We start from the raw sequence: 23,168 nt of genomic DNA, 5'->3' as shown, positions 1-23,168 counted from the left end.
TCGGCTGTGTGCATCGGCCGGGTGCCTTCAGAACCGCAAGATCGCGTCCATGATCATGTCGATAGCAGCCGTAGTTTCGTTTTGACTCTGGGCAAAGCTGTCTAAGATGAAGAGCACCAGCTACATTGTGATGGATGGAGGACCTGTAGGCACCCAGCCCATTCGTGTAAAAGTGATCGATGTGTGCACGGTAGTCAAAATCATGTCTCGGATCGCGCGTGATGCGGCTGCACTGCAAACGAAGTCGTGAGTTCTTCGCCACTGCGAGCGATAATCAGTCGTTACAGCTTGTGCATGGAATTTGTGCAAAATAGAAGCAGGATTTGCCGATCTCTTCAATAAATGTGTGTTGATGCAGTACGTATTTGGGGGTTTCTTTCTATTGATACAATGGTTAATTCGGACATTTCTTCTGGTTCCGTGAAATCCAAATTAACGAGGTATTAGGGTATGTTGACAGTGAAATGGAATCTACAGCTAGCATCAGCTGTTCAGGAGTGAGAGCTTGCAGATATTGTCTTTCCTCCACAGTGAATCATCTGCTCAGTGCTGAAGGCAAAGTATACCCTCATTGATTGATTCAATGCAATGAAAAGAAAAATACAAGTTTGCGTACAATCGATGCGTTTAAAAAAATTTCCTACCTGTCCTTTATGTCAGTGTCGGAAAGTTTTGATGGACTGGGATATCAGTGACAGGTTTCCATGTTTTGTAGTCACCAACTGTAAACCTGTGGCTCATCAACTGTGGCAATGCCAGCATTTTTGTTTGCCCTTGTAAATAATGTGCTCCCACGTAGCCAGGTCTCCTCAAAGTCAACTTGGCTACATTATTGCCGTAAACTTGTCGATATTAACAATATTATTCATTATGAATTGGGAAAAAACTGTTTCAATGCGTGCAATGTACTCACAAAAAGAAAAAAAATCATGTTCAGCGCGTTCGGCGTGCTCCGCCGGCCACCATTTTTGTTTTGGTGTCCCACACTGTTACAGCGGCAGCCACCTGTTTGTTGACCTGTTGTCATCCCGCAGCAAATGCAGGATCATTGTTTTTTGCAGGAAATTTAACCCGCTTAATGATTACACCCCTGAATTTGCATCAATTAAAAAAAAAAGTGCTATCATTATGCGAGTAGATACAGTACTATCAGAGATAACTGTCATATCTGTGAAGTTGATAGCAGACAATAAAAAGGGAAATACAACCTTGAATTTCTCCACAGCGCTCTATACTATATGAAATTGTGCCACTGCTCTTGAATTCTGAGGTTTAAATTAGCTTTTAATAATACTATGCGCAAATTTTTGTTTGCTAATTATCTGGCACAAAGAGACTTGCTTATAAGCGGTGAGATGCCGATCAGGTCGTTCGGATATACAGTGAAACCTCGTTAAACCGTAGTTGACTGGAGCTTGGAAAAAGTATGTATTAAACGGTAGCACTGCTTAAGGGGGGACGCGGCTTTCGCATCGCGAAATATTGCCAAAAAATCGATTTTTTTTAAAATCACATTTTCAGTTTCTATAACCCTTTTTCTATCTGATACCCAAATATCATACTGTAAACCACTTAGAAGTGCTCTAAAGAATTCGTTTTATCAACCAAGCTGGCTGAAAATCTCGCGGAAATCAAGAAAGAACAGCGTTTTTCAAGCCACAATATCTCCGGAACGTCGCGACCAAGCGCTGCCATCTTGGTCTCGTAGGAAAGCGCATTTCTTCAAGTTTGCCGCTTCAGCTATCTCCTCCATACAGAAACAAGCGCACAAAAAGCAAATAATTGAAGGTCGTGCCGGAGTCTGCGATTGGCCCAACCCGCGACGTGACTCCAGGGCGGTTCGCCATTGGTCCACCGCTCATGTCGTCTGCTTGGCTCTTTGCACCTCGCGAGTATGGACGTCTCCACTCGCCGTAATCGCGACGTGTCAAAACGGGCGCTACACGGGCATCGCAGTAGCGTGGCAGATTCCTACACTTGTGGACGTTTCAGACTCGCGGTTAAGCATTCCGAGCATTGGCGAAGCGGACTTCGCGACCAAGATTCACGCACAGAATCCTCGGACATGCTGCTAAGCCTTTCAGCACTCGGTGTTTCGGAATTCGGGACGAAGCACGTCGCGCACGCAATCCTCGGTCACGCGGCTAAACATTTCGCGCCTAGAGAGTCTCCGACTCGGCGATCAAGCACATCACACGCGGACTTCTCCGACCGTCACCTAAGCATTTTGCGCATTGGCACCTCGGACTGCGCGAGTATACGCGCATCGAGTGCAGACTCCTCGAGCCCGCGACTAGGCATATTGCGCGTCGTCACCTCGGACTGCGTGAATAAGCGCATGGAGTGTCGACTCCCCGAGCCCGCGACTAGGCATTTCGCGCGTCGTCACCTCGGACTGCGCGAATAAGCGCATGGAGTGTCGACTCCCCGAGCCCGCGACTAGGCATTTCGCACGTCGGCACCTCGGAATGCGCGGCTAGGTACTTTGCGCGTCGGCACCTTGTATCTGCGGCTAGGCATTTTGCACATCGCCACCTCGGACCCGCAACTAAGCATATTGCGCTTTAACTCTATTATCATATTGTCACGATAGCTCGTAACATTATCTATCATACCGCTCTTTCATAAAGAGAACCTCATCATGAGCTCTGTTCACTAGGCCCCTTGGGCTGGCACACTGGCTGCAGAAGTGATTGAGGCACCATACAAAAGTACAATTCTGGAAAGCATCTAGCAGCTGCAAATCTATCACTGGTTCTCTGATCCTAAGTTCTACAGCCATTGTCAAGTAAAGGTGACTTGGTAGGCTGCTGACACTCGGAGCCTTCATTCAGTAACGTGGTCAATTCTACCAAAAGAAAAAAAAAATGCCTCACTGATTGTACTGGAGATTGTTATCAATCAGGCAGCCTGTGGGTACGGCTAGTACCCACAGGCTTGGTGCCTTTGGTGCCTTTTAGAGAACTGAAGAGAAGGTGAAACTTTGAGAGCAGCTTTCTCAAAACTGTTTTTCTGCCTTTCTGCTCAGTTTGCGGAGCTGATTTCTTTGTTACCGTTTAACATATTTTGACTCCGTTTTTTTGTCACGTTCCTTGGGCTACAGTGCGGGTCGTGACATTCTCGCTTTCTTATCTTGACCCATTGTAAGTTTGTGACATGGCTATTCGTCTACCCTGAAAGTGCGCTTGATACGAAGTTGACATAAAATATGGCACTCCAAAAAATTTGTGTTGCAAAAAAAAAAAATATGCAAGAATGTCATGACCTTCAGCACGCATTTGGCTATGCTGTCAATACTTAACAAGCCTTCTATCATGTTTTTTTTAAGTTCCCCAGGCTCTTCACAAAGTTAGAGGAAGAAAAATTCTGCTCAATTTAATTGAATAAAATGTTCTCAAGATATCACTCTGAAACTTTTAGGGAAGCATCAGAGAGACATTCTAAACATTTGTGCCAATTTTCATCAAAATCCATGAAGAAATAAGGAAGTTGATTTTCAAAGCCACGTCCCCCCTTAACCGAAATAGCATGAGATCGCCCACTTACCTGTCAAAAACGGAACTCAGAGAGAGTGCGATAAAAGGGCAAAAAACATGCAGTATTTAAATTCATTTCACGCGACAACAGTTTGGTTTCGTTTGATGCTTCGGCAGCCTAGCAGCGATGACAGCGGCGTCAAACTCTCTTAAGCTCTGCAAACACTCGCAGGAGGCTGACGTAATGCGTAGCTTCTGCCACTGTTGAGCCTGAATCACCCATGCTGTCGCTTTCTTTGTCGCCCTCATCACTGTCGTTAGGCGACACTTCGGCGATAACAGAGGCGACGATGGCGAAAAGACGAACCTCAAAAAGTTGAACCTCATAGAAGACATCTTTTCGCAATCCCAGCAGCACTGCCGAGCATCTTCTTCTTCACATTCCAAATGCCACGCACCGCACCGTAGTCAGCGGTAGATTTCTCTCGCGTGTCAGCGCCGACTTCGTGCCACGCTCGATAGCACAATTTCCAATTTTTCTTTTATGCTGAGCACCTGGTTTTTGTCCGAGCTTCGGTATGACGCGAGTCCTAGCTTGCATGACGCCATAACACAGGCCACCACCAGCCATCTACAACGCTGTCTGACTTGGCACCAAAATGATGTTGATGTTAGTGTGGCTTCACCCTTCCAAGCACCTTCTGTGTGCTTGGAGGTCGTTCTGATTTCTGAGCTTCGTTCTGCCTGGCTGACCTACCGCCATGATTGTGCTATGAAAAGTGCAAACACTGTGTTAACCAATACGTATGCAATAAGCTGGTACAGTTTATGCGAATAGAAAACGCATTATGTTCAGTGGCCGGTGAGTTGGGGACTTGTCTTTACTACGTTTAAAACGAAACTGCTGTTTAAATGGGTAAAGTTTAGCGAGGTTTTACTGTATCTTGGCCATAAGTAGCTGTACAACAAGAAATTTGCAGTATTGGGTGATTATAATCAAAACTATCTTTTAGTGTGCAGTTCTAAGTGTCATATTGTGGTTTGTAGCCTTGGCTTCACTGCCAACAAATTGTGAAACAGCATATATATGGTACACCTGTGATGCACGTGATATCAGTAAGCATAAAGGCACTCAAATTGGAGGTCACTGTCATTACTGTGATTTTTGTGATGGCTGTTAGAAATCGAGAAGTTGGTAATAAGTTTAGGCATAAATGGTAGCAATGCAAGCAGAAGTTATTTTCTAAGATGTGCAGCTTGCTGGAAGTTTGTGCAGTTTTAGAGGATCTTTGTGTTATTAAATGCTGCACTGAAAGGCAGGTGTTTGCACTCCTGCTTTCTAGTGCTACGAATTCCTGCCACCTTGCTCAACTTTCAGTCATGACAGAGCATACTGTTGCTGTGTACATGCGATCTTGAAGGCCTGTCTGACCATATTTTTTTCCCCACTTTGGCACTGCAGGGGTTGTTTGTGCTACATGTGTACATTCCTTGTTCGTATGCCTTTTACTATCCTTCCTGGTTTGTATTTCAGTACAGAATGCTTGTTTACCACTGAGGAATGGTGCAGTGCTGGTCCTACTGTGCCACTTGTGCTATTTTGTTAAAATTCTACTTCCCTGAATCTTTCAGCACCCAACAAAGTGTTTAAGTGCGATATTTTCACCTGAGTACTCAGCAATGGAACATTTTGGTGTGATCTGACAACTAGCTCCAGACGCAGACAAAGCCAATTCAATCCAGTTTGCATTCCTTGGGATTGCTTGAGAGTACTGTATTACTAGCCTTGTTTTATAGCTTTCCCGTGCATTTCTAGGCAGCAGTGCGTTCATACTCCATTGTTGGAGCTGCACCAAAGAAATTAACCTTTAGTGTGCTGCCTCTTTTCGTTGATGGAATTGGAATACAAGTAAGGATGTGCAAATATTCGAAAACTTCAACTGCCAACAAGTATTGTACTTTTAATATTCATATTTGATTTGAAAACTAGTTATTTGAAAATTTTCTAATATTTTGTTGGATATGAATATTCGACATACCAGAAAAAAATGGCACTTGTTAGGCCATGTAATGTGTAGGGCAGGTGACCGGTGGACAATTAGTTACAGAATGGCTGCCTAGGTAAGGAAAGTGCATTCGAGGATGGCAGAAAATTGGTGATGAAATTCACAAATTTGCAGGCGCAAGACAGGGATAATTGGAGATTACTGGGAAAGGCCTTGGTCCTGCAGTGGACATAAAAATAGGCGGTGGTGGCGGCGGCGGAGGCCGCTGCTGCTGCTGATGATAATAATCATTTAGCGCAAATCGAATATATATGTATGGTTGTGCTGGAACAAAAATGGTTCTTAGTGTTCGTTTTAGCTGCACCAAATTTTTTAAAATATCCTGTGGCAGATAGCGCAGTTCTAACCTTTGATCTAAATTACTTGATGAGGCGGCCATTACTACTACAAGAAATCAAAATGTTTAATTCAATAAGTAACATAATTACTCAGGACTACGCCAGTTTCGATGTATAAATTTTCTAAGTGTCCGTCGAAATGCATTGACATTCCAGTTACTTTTGTGCTTTAATTCATAATAAAGCGAGTGTAGTAATGCTCAAGTGAACCAAACATTTGGTTAGTTCTTTCAATTTCAAAAGCATATGAATTGTTATCCAGCTGTCCAATTGAGTAACTGTTCCCAGTATATTGGTATTGTTGAAATTCGTAAATTTTGTCTCATTTTTGTCTGTCACTGGTAGTTCAATTATTTGCATTTTTCTCTCTTTAGATGTAGCAAGCATCCTGCCTGAAATGAACCAGCCTGTGTCAAAAGAAATTGAAGATGAAGCTAATGGATATTTTCAGCGAATTTACAACCATCCTCCACATCCAACGTTGTCCATTGCTGAAGTTTTGGACATGCTGAAACGTTTTCAAGAGTCTCCCATCAAGTCTGAGAGAGTGAGCAGTGTTCCTTGCCTGGTAGATTCCTTTCCGGAAGTAAGTACAGGTGTTTATGTTATTCCATTCTCTTTTACAGGATGTGTTCAACTGCATGATCAAGAACCTGTTTGAGGAGTACAGGTTCTTTCCACAGTATCCTGAAAAAGAACTCATTATAACAGCGCAACTATTTGGAGGCATCATTGAACAGAGTCTTGTAACGTAAGGGACTGAGAAAGACATTCTCCATTTCAGTTTTCATGGAGATATTAGGAGGGTCTGACAGGCATTCCTTTCAGGTACATGGCTCTCGGACTGGCCCTCCGCTATGTGCTGGATGCTCTTCGCAAGCCATTTGGCACGAAGATGTACTACTTTGGCATCACTGCACTGGACAGGTTCAAAACAAGGTTGGACTTGATTTTGTGACTTTTTGCCTTTTTATGTATATATCAGGGGGCTATTCTGCAATTTTTCACATAATGGACATATCCATTTCGTCTGCTACTGGAGTTCTCTTTGGCTAGGCTTGGTTACGCATCAGGACAAAGCACCCCAGCCAATCAGCACTTTAGCAGCAGACGACATGGACATGTCCACTAGGTGGACACCTATGTTGAATTACAAGACCAAGTTTTTCTGCTCTGTATGGAGCAATATTGTTCCAATGGCAGAATGGGAGCGCGAGTTGTGTGTTCCAATTGCAGATTGGGACCAGCCGCCGATTCCTGATCGCTCTGTGGAGCGATCCGTATACCGTATTTACTCGAATCTAGGCCGGGCCCGATTCTAAGCCGACCCCCAAATGTCCAAAGCCAGAAGAAATTTAAAAAAAACTTACCTTGAATATAGGCTGAACAAAAAAAGTGAAGACAACGTTCACAAAATGAAAATGGCATTTATTTAATATGAACATGCTAGCTTGCTCTACGTTATCATCGCTGCTAGCCCAGACCACACGTGTGCTTGTGGACGCGCTCAAGCTCGCGTCCGTATGCACAGTGTGGCACGGCTCGCACGCATCGAAATGCGGCGCAATCTCAAGTGAACAGCTCCTCTCGGTTATCGCGCGCTTATTTTCCTTATGGCTGTCATCTCCTCGTTGTGGCACACTCTAAAGGCGTCCCCTGTTGCCCTCTCCAACGACAGGACGTTTTCTCATCGATGCCCAATTCCTGCCTGGCTTGAATGTTTGACAATGCCTCTTTGGCTAGCACAATTTGAAAACGGCACTATAGTGGCATTGTCTGCTTAGTGCCATTACGATAACGCCACGCCACGCTATGGGCCCCGCCACGCTATGGGCCCCGCCGCACGCATAGAGATGCCGCACACCGATATGACACAGGTCAAAATAGCGACATCGCTTGCGTACTTCAGTTGGCTACTGGCATGGCTATAGCGGCTGTGATACTGACTTTTCTAAATGGTGGTAGCTATGCCGCATATTTATCATATTCAATTACAAACTGGCGCCTTTTTTAAAAATCCTCGACTCTAAGCTGACCCTAGAGTTTGGTATATGATTATTTGAAAAAAAGCTATCGGCCTAGGTTCCAATAAATATTGTTGGTACGTTTGATTCGCCTGATCCACATGGATCATTTCACAGGGTGCTGCACCCTGCATTTTGTTCCAGCGATGCAGCAATGCCACCCACTGAACCACACTGTTTGTTTCAAAATGTGCAGGAAAGTTGCACGGTTGGTTCTTGATTTTGCTGCACCCACTCCATTGTCGGTGCTGACTTGGCACAGGCGTACAGGTGTGAAGCAGCAGTGTAGCAGACGACGCAGCACACGGGCACCAGTGCCATTAAAACCCCGCTTGCACATCTGAAGTTCCTATGCAAGTGTGGGGTGTATTTACGCCCCAGTAGCCTATCGTACCTCCAGTTCAGGACCTCTCAAACGTACGCATTCCGTGCACGTTAGCCAGACATAACGTAATGCCTGTACCACGTCTGCACCTTGGCATTCGCTTCGAGTATCACGCTGTGCGTGCATCACAGAAATTGAACTGCACAATTCTGAACTTCTCATTAACCACCGTGAACTGGTTCTCACTGGTGCAGGCGAATCGAATGGACTTAATATATTTGACCGGAAGTCTGTAGATTTGACCGGAAGTCTGCAGATTTGACCAGAACTCCACGTGACATATTTCCTTCACCCGCCTCTGCTTCCTGTCAAGGTCGCCTCTCCAGTTGCAGGCTGTTATGGACGACATGGAAAACATGGATGCTGTGTTGCGCCTTGCGATTTTGTTCCTTCTCCTAGATAGTGACATCCAACATTTCTTTCTGCTAACAGTGACACATGGAATGCTGGGATGATCCGGATAGATGGATGAATGCTATGAGTGTCCCCTTTGAAACGGGGTTTTGGGTTGCACCACCAGGCCCTTGTTCTCTTTCTATTCCACCTCTACCGTAGTGCACTCTCACTTGATTTTCCTGTACTAGGTGCCCTCACAGGAAGGCACACATTCCATTTGCAAATTTGGTGAGAGCGATCTCAGTCGGAGCAATGTGCTCCGTTCGTGATTCTGTCGAGCACTCGCGATCTCGCATTGGAATTCAACATTATAAAATAGGCCCCCAGCTCTAACCTTTGTCTTCATACTTCTAAACGATTATCATTTAGTAACAATACTTTTCACAGCAACTTTGACTTCCTATTCAGGTTGCATTTTATGTTTAGGATCTTGCTTAAGTTACTAGGAGTGTGTGAATATTCAAAACTTACAAAAAAATGAATCGGATATTGTTCTATTCGACTTCGTCTTCTAATTCAATACTAGTTACTATTCGTAAGTGTGAATATTTTTCTAATATTTAAAAACATCAACTCCACCCAATCAAACATAAAATTGGAACAAAAGTACCGTAAATTTTCACCCCTGCGTACATAGTATAGGCATAATCCATGAGAACTTGCGTAGTGGAGCAGGCTATGCCACTTGGGTATCCTTTACAGCCTTACAGCGATCATTCACACTCTCTGAAGAGTCCTGTTAATGCAAAGAAACTACTTGTTTGCTCCAAATGCTTCATTTGTGCGTTTTATAACAGCACTTCATAACATATGTAATGACAGAAACGTGCAAACCGTAAGAATACTCAGGGTGTGTACCAACAGGGAAAGCCGGGAATCCTCAGAGATTTTGAATAGTATGGAAATACTCTGGAAAAACTCTGGGAATTTGTGCTTCTATCAGGGAAAATTAGCTGTCGTTTTATTGAAAGGGAACAAGTCACCCAAATGCTGGCTCGAGTAAAAGAGAGGAATCGTAACGAATTGTCATTGACGCCGTGACGTCGGCTGGAGAAGTTGCCAGTGTACAGTGGACGACCAATTTTCCGGACGCCGGATTTAGACATGCCCGATAATGCGGACGGCTTCGCGGCACCATGTACCCCATAGAGTCGATCTATACGAACGTCTGAAATTTCTGACGCAAGAGCCCTTTGTCGCCACCACTGGTCCGAAACGGCATTGATCAAACCCAACACCACCGTTACGATTATCTTGCTGCCTCGAACCGGCTCTCGCATACAGATCCGCTGGCAGCCATAGCCACCACCGCGGCAACGCGAAGCCTAGCTGGTTCGACGTTCACTATTAAGGTTCTTGCCGTTTGGTGCCATATTTTTCATTGAAAGAATTAGCCGCTGTCAGCAATGGCACTGACTGACTGACTGACTGACTGGCACCAACTTTTTCGGGCGTTTTCGCGCCCCCTAGGGAGTCCGAGAAATCGGACATTGACCAGGAGGATGCTGCAATGGTCCATGGGACAAACGTGCGGTGGAACGAGGATGAGAACAGAAAGGACGTTAAGAAAGCGTTGAGGAACAATGAGGAAAGGAACTGTGCTGCTGCTTCTTTGAAGGAGCTTGAGCTCAAGAAGCAAAGTTTTGGCTGATGCTGGGATGCAGGTGTGACCCTCATCTAAACCAAAATACACTCTTTAAAGCAGTGAAACACAACACTGAGGCATTGTGACTTTCCAGCTGCTAAGAGAATCTCGCTTGGGACAAAGTTCAGGTCTAATACCAATGCGCTTGCTATCAGTTGATAGAAATAGCTCATTTTCTAAAATATTTGCTTCTTTATGCATCTTTTTTATTCGTATTTGAATATGTTGGACTTGATTTGCATGGGTTTTACCATTTTTTTTTTGAAGATATTTCATTCGCTGTGCATTTTAATAACCCCTACCTTTAGTTTTCTATTTTGATTAAACAATGCTCCTTACTATTCAAACTGGATTAAGTTGTTTTTCTTTTTTTATTATTAACATGCTTACTAAAGAGTGACAGCATTGGGCGACATGGTGTCAGCCCGTCTTCACATAAAACAAGGTTCAGAGTCACTTGGGGAATTTTGCAAGGGCACTCGGGAAAAACCTGGAAAACTCGGGGAATTTGAAAATATCAACTTGGTAGGGACCCTGATACTAGTATGTGCACATCGTTTTATATTCATTGTGAGAACACCTGCCCTTTATTTGAAAACTATTCAATTTGATTTGGTTCTGTCACTATTCGATTTGGTCTTAAAAATTACTATTCGCACACCTTTATGAATACTTAATACTAAAGTCACTGCTCATTAAAAAAGGTGGATCAATGCACATTCTGCAAGCCTTCCTCTGCATAAACGAAATTACCGCTAATTACACAAATTTGTAGAGATAGGTATAAAAAAGCATAGGTGTATGAACTGCAATCTGTAGCTGGCCAATGGACATGCCAACATGTGTTTATAATGCATTTATAATGCATTGAAACTTGTATTGGTGCCAGTATCTTTTTTATGTGCAAGATTTCCGTAGAAATCGAACAGGACCCTGTTCACTTCCTATTCAAATTTGGCACTTTTGGTATTGTAAGAATGGGTTTGCAAAGCAACTGTTGATGTGCTGAAGTAGTTTGTCTTTATAAACTGTGGTGCTGAGAGACTAGGTAAAAGCGATTTTTAGAAATGCCTTTCACTGTGCAGGAAAGTAAAACAAGTTACAGGTATTGACCTAATAACTGTAATTATGCATTTATAGAGCAACTGCACCAATTTTGCCAAATTGCACAAAGGACGGTGCTTTGTGCCATCATTCTTCAAAAGTGTGTTTCAGAGGAAAAAAAAAATTCTGAAACTGCCTATGAAGCATTAAAATGTATGCCTCGTTCTGCTGATACTGCTTTGATATTAAGACAGACCAAAACTTTTTCACACCATCATCATCAAGATCATGAATGTCAGGTGTCATAGGTCCTTCATTCAGTGTTTGAGCTTTTGTTGCATTTTCCTCTGGTGGACATAGGAATGTATAGCCATTATATCATTGCAGCTGCTGTGTGATGTATTTTCTGCTATTTGTGCTGCAGTTCAGTATTCCTCTGGCATTCAGCTTGCCCAGAGAGGATGGATCAAAAGGAAGCCTTGGATTAGGTCTGATCATTGTTCGCATAGTGGTTGACATAACAAATATCTTTTATACTCAACCAGTGAAAAATAATTTTCTTACTATTCAGGACTTCCTTGCAATGCCGCATGTTCAGAAGTGCAGATTCTTTCTCTAATTTAAACAGCTTTGACATGTCCCATTTCATAGTTATGAAGGAGAGATTGTGCACATTAGAAGTAAACAAACCAGTGGAGGTCTTCAAAACAATAGTTCAATTGTGCATGTCCTAGAGCGTGATCTTGTTGGCACGCCTTAGTTTGTTTGTTTTCTTTTTTTTTTTTCCTTGCTCAAAGCGTGCCGTCCACGCGACATCTGTTGAAAATAGATATGGTAGAAGCGGCTTTATACAGCTCCATGCTTTTGTCATGTAACTAAAGGTTGTGGGGTTCTCCTCCCGTGCTCTTGGGGCCAAGGAACGACAACACAGTAGTGCAAACAATCACAAAGGCATTTATTGCACCTTTCATAGATCAATGCCAGCTAGCCGAGTTGCTATCCACAAAACATGCCTATGGGCGCGCGACAAATCTAGAAGTCCGACTCACTCGACCGGATAGCGAGCGAATATGTTCGCCCCATGCTGGATCCCAACGCCTGGTCGTTCGCGCGTACTGTCACGCGAACGGTGGCGCATTCCAAGGTGGCCACGAGAGACGGTCTCGCAGAAGCATGGGTCGGCGCAGGCGCGGCACGGCACGTCCGTCCTGCTCGCTGTCCCGAATCCAAGAGACAGCGCCTTGTCTTGCCCGCACCCAAGTAACCCCGCAGCGACGCGACACTCGCGCCATCTCTCGCACCGCGCTTGTACCACTCCGACCGCCGCGGGCGCCAGGCCACGCGAGCCGTGCGGGAAAACAACATATCAGGGGATGCGTGAGAGTCGCGCATCCCCACAAGGTATATGAGTTCTGCAACTGCACTCAGTTGCAGGTCATGAATTTAAGAGGCTCTACAACAAAATTGTGCTGTGCCTGCTCTTGGACCATGTGCATGCTGAGAAAATAGTTTCCTTATAAACCATGCCAGCAAAGAGAGTGTATTATTTGTTGAATTGTGCTCGTCAGTCTCAAGCAGTTGGTCAAATCCCGTATTGAGAGCTTAGTTTCCAAATCTGAAATTGCCAGTTGAAAACAAATTGCTCTGCACCAGTTCTTGGAGGATGTTTCCACGTGCAGCCTGTTTCAGAATTTAATGTCCAATTTCTGAGCTGTCTGTTCTTACAATTATCAAAGCACCAAGGTGACTTCAGTGTTGCTGTTTAGCGTCATGTGTAGCTTTCACATGCTAGGTTTAGAGATAAAATGTGCAAAATGTGGCCATTGTGGGCCATAGGTTAGTGTTGAACCAGAACAGACTGATCCCCCTTGGCATGCACAAGTGATGTGAAGTGCCCTTGGATTTCTAGCAGAGCTTGTGCTCAACACTGAAGCAAGAAAAGGTGCTTTGCTATGGAGAGCGGCTGTGAAAAATGGCTAGTCGAATAATGCAAACCTTTCTTTACTAAAAAGTTGTATCATGAAAAACGTGAAGGGTGAGCTGGATGCTGCATTTGGCAAGACTAGCCAAAAAATGCAAAGTTAACCTTTTTACATAGTTCGGTATCATTCACATCCCATGGACAAGCAAGCCCATCCTTTCCTATGGTGCAAAACTTTGTGCCATGGCAATGCCTGACCAAAGCAAAGGTAGGAATGGGGACGGCAAGGCGCAGGAAGGAAAAGTGAAGCAATACACAAATTTTTTATCCATCCATGGATGTTTCCTTCGAATGACATTTGCCACCCTATTCTTGATCTGTCACTTTCTATAGCATGACTGAAGACCATCTCTTGCCATATAACTGAGAAAATTTGCTACTCTTGGTGCATTACATCTGCCAGCCCAGCATTCCTTGTCACTTGGCTTGGCATATTCAGTTAAATTTAGTTTAGGATACATAGCCGCACTGCAAACTGAACAGTAACTTGGTGCCTTACTTTCTTGTGCTCATGGCTACTAGCATGAAATTTGTATTAACCTTTGTGCAAGCAGTAAATGGTATGCGACTGGTTCATGGAGCATTGTGATGTCCGTAGAGAATGGGTAGGGAGGCGTGTTTTTATTAATACTGTTGTCTTAGTGCTGAACGTAAGCTGATATAATGCAAGGTTATCTGCTGTTCACAACCAGCCGATGCTGGTGGTAATGCGGATGACTGCTTGGACCACTGATAAAGTGCAAAAATATGGCACTTTAATAGAATTTAGTTATTAGCCATGGTCTATACAGTCATTGATGCTTCATTATCGTCACTGCTTTGAGAAGAACATATGATGAAGTGCTGCACCATAACATGTTGCACCTGCAGCAATTACTTATTGCTTGCAGTTGCAAACGTTCTGCCAACTTTTTTAAAGTGTGTAGCACCGCACTCGATTAGATATCAGTGATTGGTGGAAAGGCAGTGCACTGCAACCTGCGTCTGCCACCCACAACTAGAGTGTGTACCACAACTCTGGCGATTAGTCATCAACAGTGTGAAGCAGCCACAGATTCATTTTGTGATATGGTGAATGCTGTGTAGGAAAAGCCTGTGTGTGTGTGCTTTTGCTAACTGGTAATTTTTCTGAATGCGTGAATTGGCATTAAGTAGCTTATCTCCGCATAGTGACGGTGTCTGGCAGTGCTAGGGCCGTATTTCCAAATGGTCCGTTTCATTTTCCATTCTTTCTCCCCTTTGTCACTCAGGAGCCTTAGCTGGTACGGGAGGGGAGGTTAATGGCATGGAGGGCGGAAGGAAATTAACTGTACTGATAATGCTACTGCCATTTGCACCCCTAGTGACCTATTATTCCGTAAAGTGCAATACCTACACGGACAAGCTAAAACTGTCTTGGCTCAAACGTGGCTCGGACACCGCCGGGATCGGCCACTGGGTACACCGGGTGAGAATAATGAAATGGACTGTTGCAAAACAGAGGCCCTGTGCAGTCGTGTGACCAGTGTTGTGGAAAAAAAAAACTTTGCGTAATTCCGAGTAGTCCACCAAAGTTCTAAGGCAAGGATAGTTTTTCATCCTGCAACCCTCCAGTTTTGCCGCCTATGAATCATTGCACAGAATGATTAGATCCAAACAACATGAAGATACAAGTCATGTTCCTACTACCTGTGAGATATAGTTCCTCCGTGAAAGTAGGGGAACAGGGGTCCCATTTTTTAGGGGTGAGCCCTTTTGGATGACACTTGTTTCTTTCTGACTCCATGCCATCCTTTCCAAAGCAGTCCCATGCCGGCTCGCATGTGGATATTCGCCGTGGCTATGGTGTTGCGCTGCTGAGACCGAGGTCGCGGCCGCCGCATCGATGGAGGCGAAGTGAAAGAACGCCCGTGTACCGCGCGATAGGGTGCACGTAAAGGAACCCCAGGTGGTCAAAATTAATTCGTAGTCCCCCACTACGGCGTGCCTCGTAATCGCACCGTGGTTTTAGCACGTTAAAATCTCAGATTGTTTTACGACAGTGGCTGTGCTTTTGCTTTCTGGTGATATTTCCGCATGCGTGCTTCCGGGCGCGTATCGGTCGAGACAGGGCGCAAACGGCGTCGTGCGAACAGCAGATCGTAATCACGACCGCGTGCGCCTGAGTGGCCTCGCACGGTGGTCCGGAGCCAAAAGACGGTATTCTCGGGCGATCACTTTCGGAGATAGTTTTACTTTCGCGATATTCGGCAGCGGACACATCCGACAGTTTCCGGCGCTGTGCCATGCCCGCTTTTCTCCCAGTGCCAAGAGCGCTATCGGCCATATGCTTCGAAGCAAACGAGTCTCGCGAAAATATCACCGAAAATGGCCGCGCCAGATTTCCACGTTTAAAATGCTTGCACTGTGCCTACACATCGATATGTGCTGTTTACATTTTAAATAGCTCGGCACAGATGTAGCGTTTCCAAAGACTGTGTGAGCTCCCCATTTTCGGGTTGTATGCTTACCACTTTCACCGTCTACCACACTATTCCCTAATAGACTGCGTCTGCCTCGAGAACAATGCCTCATCCTCTTTCTGTACGTTTCACGCCGTGTGAGTTTCCATCAGGGAGTCTGAAAACTGGCTTTCTGCAGTGTTGCACGCGGGCGCAGAACGCACGTGCTGCCGTTGTCTTAGTGATTCGAGCAGGTGCTCGCGCGCGCTCGCAATAGACTTGCTGTTATTATGGCAATGCATAGGGAGCACTCGTCGGAAAGGGGTATCGGTCTTCGGCGTTTTGGCGTTCTTAGCGGCCGTTTTGCGCTGTGGATTGTGTCGACCAGTATTGTTCATTATTGGAATTGGGTTGGGGGTTCCAGTGAGCACCTTCTTCCACGGCGTGACACGAGGTGGTAAGTCAGTGGCGGAAACTGTCCATTGTGGACGGGCAGCCCTTGTTCCAATCGTGTAAGCGTGCGTCTCTTGTCATCAGTAACCCTCTTTGTTGCTGATGGATTCGTGTTGGCAAATGTGCGTAGCGACTTAGCTCCATCCATGCCAGCCTCAGAAGCTTGAGAACTAAGTTGGCGGTGACGGCTTTACTGAGTTTATTTTTTTTTTTTTTCTCTTTTTGTTGGAAACCCTGTCACGGCGGCAGCCGAATTTAATGGTCTCTCATGTACTTTAGTACGAGACGGACGGCGGTGAGCGCGTAATCGCGGCGTGCTAGAGGCGACACGAGACGCATTTCTTCATGCATATAGTATGCGAAGCTCGTGCGTACTGCCGCCGACCGATCGTTACGTCGAGGTACGCGCTGCTCTACGGCCGGGCAATGGCCGTTTAGGCTTAGCGTGTTCGATCACCACCATCTCGTGCGGAGTCGGTCTGAATGAGCGTATTTAACTAGGCCTAAAGCCTTCCATAGCTGACCCGATGCGGCGTCCCGCATTGAAATTTTTGGGCTGCCGGTTTTTGTGTGTAACCCCATGGCGTACTACCGAGGAGGGGTTGATCCAGCGGCCAGTGTCAACTTGTCCGTTTTGGTACAGGTGGTTCAAATTGAGCAACACCAGCGGGACTTGTGATATATTGGCACTCAGAAAAGAAGACAGAAGAAATTTTATGGTTGTAAATGTTGAAGTATAAACCATGCAATGTTTTGAATGCAAGTTGAGACTTCTGTCTTTTATAGGTTTTCGGGACAGCTGTGCTGCATATGAGTGCGTATGCACACATTAGGGAGTTTTAGAAAGTGTTCCCACACTCTTAACGTTTACACCCTTTGGGGCTTATCTTGTCCGACAACAATAATCATTTTCTTTGCTTCCGTTTCCTTTCTTGGAAAATTCTGCGCTCGTTGCTTTCCTTTCGAGAATGCTATGTCGCACTGATAATGCACATGCCGTTCATGACTTGGAAGTACTGGGTGTAGCTTTCAGACATTAAACTGAATGTTCAGGTGGGATATGACATCTAGTATTTAGACAAAAAAAAAAGGCAGATTTCTGTTCATTGTATCCATTGACTGATAACTGACTCCGGTGGTGTGCCCAAAAGTAAAATTTATTTAGTACAAAGTGCTCCAGAATTTATTTTAGGGTCCTTTAAAGTGCTTGGAAACATGAAATTTCTGCTTGAAATTTTTTTCCCAACCACAATTTACAAGTAGCATCACCATTCTCTTTGGCCCAGATTGAAAGACTACCCGCAGTATTGCCAGCACCTGGCGTCCATTCCACATTTCAAGGACTTTCCTGAACACTTGAAAGAGGTAATCGATCAGTCTGTTGTCTTAGTGTCAATGAGCTGCACATGCTGTGCTTCCTGTGCTGATGGTGTTCTCTTGCAGTATGTTGACTGTGGTGCGCGGTCTCAGGAGCCCCTGAATCGACCCCAGGGCCAGACTTTGCCCCACAATCTGGCCATGTTGGCTCAGGGACTGAACCCAGCAACAACACCTCAAGGTCCAGCTGTACGTGCGGCACCTGCAGCAGTGCCTACATCTAGTGCAGGTGTAGCAGCTACCTCAGGAGTAGTTGCCAAGCCCACCACTGTTGGGGGAAAGGTAAGTGACTTCTTCGAACGAGTGGGCACATACAGCATTGATTCAGCATGGTCAAGCTGACATCGCACTCAGTGGTGTGCATTTGTGCAGACAATTGTTTCCAAGCTCTAGTATGTCATCACCCATGCGAAATTCAGCCACTTTATTAGCTGTGCGAAATTCTTCAAAAATGGACCACAGGTACTTAGCGTTCACTAATTGTGATAAATGTATCCTGCAAAAAAATCGGGTAAGCGGTCGGGGTGGATAAGGCTAGGACTTTTAGAACATTTTGCAGGTTTGCCAATTTAAAACATTTTTTCTGCTTGTAAAAAGACAGTTTAGATACATAGCAGAAAAAAACATTTAGCTTTTTGTTTTTTTACCATGGATATGAATCGGAAATTTGAATTTAGAAAAGAAGGTTTTTTTCCTAATAGATTGTAATGTTATTCTTAATGGAACTGTATCTTACACTTATAAATATTTATTTGGCCTGAAAACACTTTTTCAACTTTGAAAAAAAAAAAAGTTGTATTGTGGCATGCATTGAGTTCTAAATTATGCACTGAAACAGTAACAAAAAGTGTGAAAGCATATCTCATAGTGCACCGTCATTATTCAGAAAGATTCGTCTGACTAATTTTAAAATGCTTAGTGTGCCATGCAACTACAGAGCAATAAAATGAATGCACAGCTTTTGTGCATTTCAGTTGGTAAAACATGTAGTTTGAAACCGAGGGCTGTTGCAGTGTTGCACTTGTCCTACATGAACTCATGCACACTGCTGGGAGCTACAATTGCTTGGTTTTTATAGTTGCAACATATTGCATTGTCCTGCAATGATGCTAGAAATTAAGTGCAGCTGTCTGTATTCTGCGCTGTTCCCACCCTTCATTGGGATAAAGTGCATGAATTTAGTGCATGGTTCTTTGTATTTATGGACATTCTATCCCTCTGCCTAATTTTGGTGTGTGTTGCCTCTTAAAAAATATGGTGTGAAACAGATGAACACGTGAGAGAAAACTTTGAAAGGCGACTACTTATCTACATCCACCCCCCTCGCCATGCCCTTTGTATAGATTTTTTTTACCAAGATTAGGCATACATAAACTAAATGGTGCACTTGCAACTGTGGTAAGCTGTACTTATTCAGTTCACATCATAGGAGTGTTGGAAGGCCAAAGGATATAATGTTGGGTCTAAGCTAGACAAACCCTATCCGTCTCTGCTCAGCACACTAAAGGTTGTCTAATATGCTTACGCAATTTTCATACAGACTACCTTAAGAAGAGTAATGTTCATAGCCTGTTCAGCCTTACATGTAAATTAATGTCAAATCTTTGTTACTGTGTACATCATACTGCTCGTCCATATTGCTCATCTGTTTCACACTTATAGCATGAAGTTATCAGGCTGCCATACTTGCAATTTTTCCTCTGTTGCTTGATATTTTGTTCTTTCTCTGTAGCTTCCTGTTGTACGTAAGGTTTCCGGGCATGAGTTCCCTCCTGAACACCTTTAGGTCTTCCAGTAGTACCAGTGAAACCTTCCATGTGCATCTCGCCTTTTGTGCTGCTTTGCCTTGGTGTTAACAGCTGCCTCCAAAGGAAGGTGAACTCCTCCTTGCATGTGTGGACAAAGCATGGTGTCCTGCCCAGAGGGTGATGGTTGCTGATGCATTAACACGCTTCACTGTACCGCACAGCATTATCCAGCACAGTCACATAAGTGGAACTGCTGGATGCCTGCAGGATGCATGTCCCAGCACTCCGCCCTGTCCGTCATTCGCTGGCATTCATGGCATCGATCACAAGTACTGCTTGAGACAGCTCGATCCGAATGAGAAGCGGGATACGGTTAGTGGCTTGCGAAGGGCATGCTTTGTTATTACTGAGTGTGAAACAGCATTAGCGTGACGCAAAGCTTTTTTCTGGTCTCTCTTGTGTCCTGATACAATTTTCTCAATCTCCATATGAACAGCCATCCATTGCCAACCCTACGAACATAGATACTTTGCTGGGTGCCACTGAGAAGGATGATAAGCTGGTAATACCACCAGAAGCTGTTCAAGACAAAGTGGCCTTTATCATCAACAACCTTTCCCAGGTGAACCTTCCCCAAAAGGTATGTGGAAATCTCGCATTTACTGTCTTGATGCTGCAACGTCTTTATGTTCCTTTAATTACAGACTGAGGAGTTCAAGGAGGTGGTGAAAGAAGAATATTGGCCTTGGTTTGCCCAGTACATGGTGATGAAGCGAGCATCTATTGAACCCAATTTCCACACGCTATATGCTAATTTCCTGGACACTGTCAAGATAGGGGAGCTTTCAAAGCTTGTACTGCGAGAAACATTTCGTAACATAAAGGTAAATGTTCGTCATCCATTTACTTATTTGAAGCTGGGAGAGCTGTATGGAAGCAGCCTACTTTTTGTGGTATGTTTATGTGGTTTTCTTTTTACAGGTTTTATTGACCAGTGATAAGGCGCTAGCCAATTTTTCTGACCGATCTCTGTTGAAAAGCCTAGGCCACTGGCTGGGAATGCTAACCATGGCAAAAAATAGACCTGTTCTGCAAGTTGTAAGCATTGCATTATTTCTTGTGTTCTTTGTGCAAAAAGCAGCTAAATATTTTACATGCTGTTAACCGTTTACCATTTAGGACATGGATGTAAAGTCCTTACTGGTTGAGGCATACCATAAAGGGCAACAGGAACTGCTTTACGTGGTGCCATTTATTGCCAAAGTCCTGGAATCCTGTGCAAAAAGCAGGGTATGCTAATGCTGTTTCTTTGTGTGTGTGTGTGTGTGTGTGTGTGTGTGTGTGTGTGTGTGTGTGTGTGTGTGTGTGTGTGTGTGTGTGTGTGTGTGTTAAAGTGGAGGTAAATCTTTATATCTAATTTCTGCCAGGTTTTCAAGCCTCCCAATCCTTGGACCATGGGAATATTGGATGTGCTGTCGGAGTTGCACCGGGAGCCAGAGTTGAAGTTGAACCTGAAGTTTGAGATTGAGGTTTTGTGCAAGACCCTAAACCTGGACATCAATGACCTAAAGCCAGGTATGATTCTGAAGGACCAAGAGCGTCGCAAGCGACTAGACCCGCAGCTCTCGCCTCGGCATAAGGTGGATAGCCCCCCATTGCCCCCCTCTGTGGTGGCTCCCACGGCAGCCCCACCTTCTGCTGCCCCTCCAACCCTGGCGCCCCAGGGACCTTCGGGGGTTGTAACGGCAGCAGCAGGACCTGGAGGGCCTGTAGCACAGGTAAGCCCTTTTCTCTCATCAGTGCATTGCTCTTTTGCAGTACTGTCTTAGCACTTTTGAGGCTTTCTTGATAGATTTTGTAGCACTGACTGCTAAATATAAGGCATGATGGCATTTTGGTTTTTAATTTGACCAATTAGAGTGGAGCCTACCTACATAAATTTCCTGATGTGGTGAGAAATATTTGGAAAATTTTAAGATTTGTACTGTAGGGGTAAAAAAAGAAGCCGGCAAGTGACAATGGCATCTGCAAGCATACAGTGGGTTTGCAAGTGTGGTGCATGCGCACATGAGGCACCACGGACTCCACACCAGAAACATACAACTTTTCATGAAATGCAGGAGCAATTGTGTTCTGCCTAACTGATGTTAATCACTGCAGACCAGCTGCAATATTGGGCCCTTTACTCCTAAACCGTGGCGCAACTTTTTAATCAAATAAAGGAAGCTAGCAGATGTTCTTCTGTATGAAGCGCGGTCGTGAAAAATATTCCCTGCTCAAGCAGTGATTTCACTTCCTTACATCTTGTTTGTGCAATGTCAGTGGGGGCCTAAATAATTTTGAAGGGACTCGCACTTGCTTATAATGCACATTCCAATTATTGTGAAGATAAAAGGATCACCTCTTGAATTGGTGGAAGCAAGCACAACCTTTTCCTTTGAACTTCAAAATACCTTTTAAAATATGTATTGGAAGTTGTGCAATAAGTGAAAAGCAGACACTTTGTGGGAAACCATCAACATTAAAACTTCTGGTACATCGCATGACAGCTCATTAATATACCATCAGCACAAATTCAAATGGCAGCATATATTAAAAGTTCATGCAGGAACCATCAAAGATCATCTAAGTAAGTGAATAGTGGGGCCTGCCGTCAATGCTCTTTCACCACACTCATTTGCTGTGTTTCTCTTCTACGCTCTGCATTGTGCCATGTTGCCATGCTTTTTTAGCATATGAATGACAGCATTATTTCAATTCTTCTTAGGTGAGAACACATTTTGGTGGCATTTTCAGGAGCCTTTCATTTACACAGTGGTCACGAACGAAACTCTTCCCTGGTACGAAGTGAAGATTGCTAATGCTACACAGTGGATCGAAAAGTCGCAATTGTTCCCATGTGCTTAACTCGTGTAGTCTGCAGAATTGGTATTAAGGAAGGAGTGTTGCGTTCGTGTCTGCTGTAGTAAATGATATTCTTGAAAATTCCACCAAAGTGTTGTACCTTCAAGCATGCCAATTCTACGTTGTGCAGAGTGCTGCACACTGGATGCAGAAAGTCTTACAAGTGTTCCCTCTCACTCATTATTAACATGACCTCGTGCGTGCACCAATCAGAGAGAGCATACTGTGCAGAAAGAAAATCCAATGTCTGTTCCACACATTACACTCGCAGAGGTGCAAGGGTAATCCCCATTTCTTTCCGATTTGGAAAATTTGCACACTCTCCAAAGGAACCCATTTGCTTTTTAATCTAAAATGCTTGCAAAAAGTGGGATGTGTAATTGCTGCTCAGCTAGTCTCTAAAAATGGTGTCTTACATCGCTTTTGGAGCTTGAATCAAGCCATTGTCGTAAATACTGGCAAATCTGGAAACATAAACAACTCATTCCAATTGGTTTCTTCTTCTTTGTCTGATTTCGTGTTGACCTTGCACTTCACAGTAGAGGAGTTATGCTGACTTTGCTGTGCATTTTGTTCCCATAACCCATTATGAGCGGCCAATGCCCATTATTGTATGCCTCGCACTTCAGCTCACAGATAGATTATCTTTTCCACCTACTTGTCTTGCTGGTTTCCTCCAAGGCCGGGACAACATAAAGCTTTTTCATTCTGTTATTAGGAGTATGCAAATAATATCTAATACAATATTTTTAATATTTGCATTCAATTCGTAAAATAGTAGGAGTTTGCAAATATCAATTTTCGAATATCGAATAATAATATGCACATGCATTGATTAGCAATTTGGGTTAATTTGTTATGTTGGAACATTGCAATTGCATTGTCAGTGTTAAAATGCTAGACTAGTAAGC

The 23,168-nt window shown here is 44.3% G+C and overlaps 1 protein-coding gene across 4 annotated transcripts in view; it reads left to right on the top strand.

The window, feature by feature from the left end:
- The window catches only part of Not1 (CCR4-NOT transcription complex subunit 1), a 122,591-nt gene that overhangs the window by 58,717 nt on the left and 40,706 nt on the right, over positions 1–23,168 (top strand). For 3 of the 4 annotated variants that reach the window (XM_055061772.2, XM_055061771.2, XM_050191829.3), the window contains exons 17-27: positions 6,255–6,427; positions 6,507–6,631; positions 6,709–6,819; positions 17,515–17,593; positions 17,672–17,887; positions 19,621–19,725; positions 19,850–19,993; positions 20,058–20,237; positions 20,335–20,451; positions 20,533–20,643; positions 20,781–21,131. In XM_055061772.2, the coding sequence (XP_054917747.1) occupies positions 6,255–6,427; positions 6,507–6,631; positions 6,709–6,819; positions 17,515–17,593; positions 17,672–17,887; positions 19,621–19,725; positions 19,850–19,993; positions 20,058–20,237; positions 20,335–20,451; positions 20,533–20,643; positions 20,781–21,131 (1,712 nt within the window). The remainder of the gene's footprint in view (positions 1–6,254; positions 6,428–6,506; positions 6,632–6,708; positions 6,820–17,514; positions 17,594–17,671; positions 17,888–19,620; positions 19,726–19,849; positions 19,994–20,057; positions 20,238–20,334; positions 20,452–20,532; positions 20,644–20,780; positions 21,132–23,168) is intronic. The other variant, XM_055061773.2, reaches the window with a different exon arrangement.

Source organism: Dermacentor andersoni, chromosome 1, assembly GCF_023375885.2.
Source record: "Dermacentor andersoni chromosome 1, qqDerAnde1_hic_scaffold, whole genome shotgun sequence".
Classification (NCBI taxonomy): domain Eukaryota; kingdom Metazoa; phylum Arthropoda; class Arachnida; order Ixodida; family Ixodidae; genus Dermacentor; species Dermacentor andersoni.
Note: the sequence above shows the minus strand (reverse complement) of the source record. Positions and strands in the feature narration are given on the sequence as shown.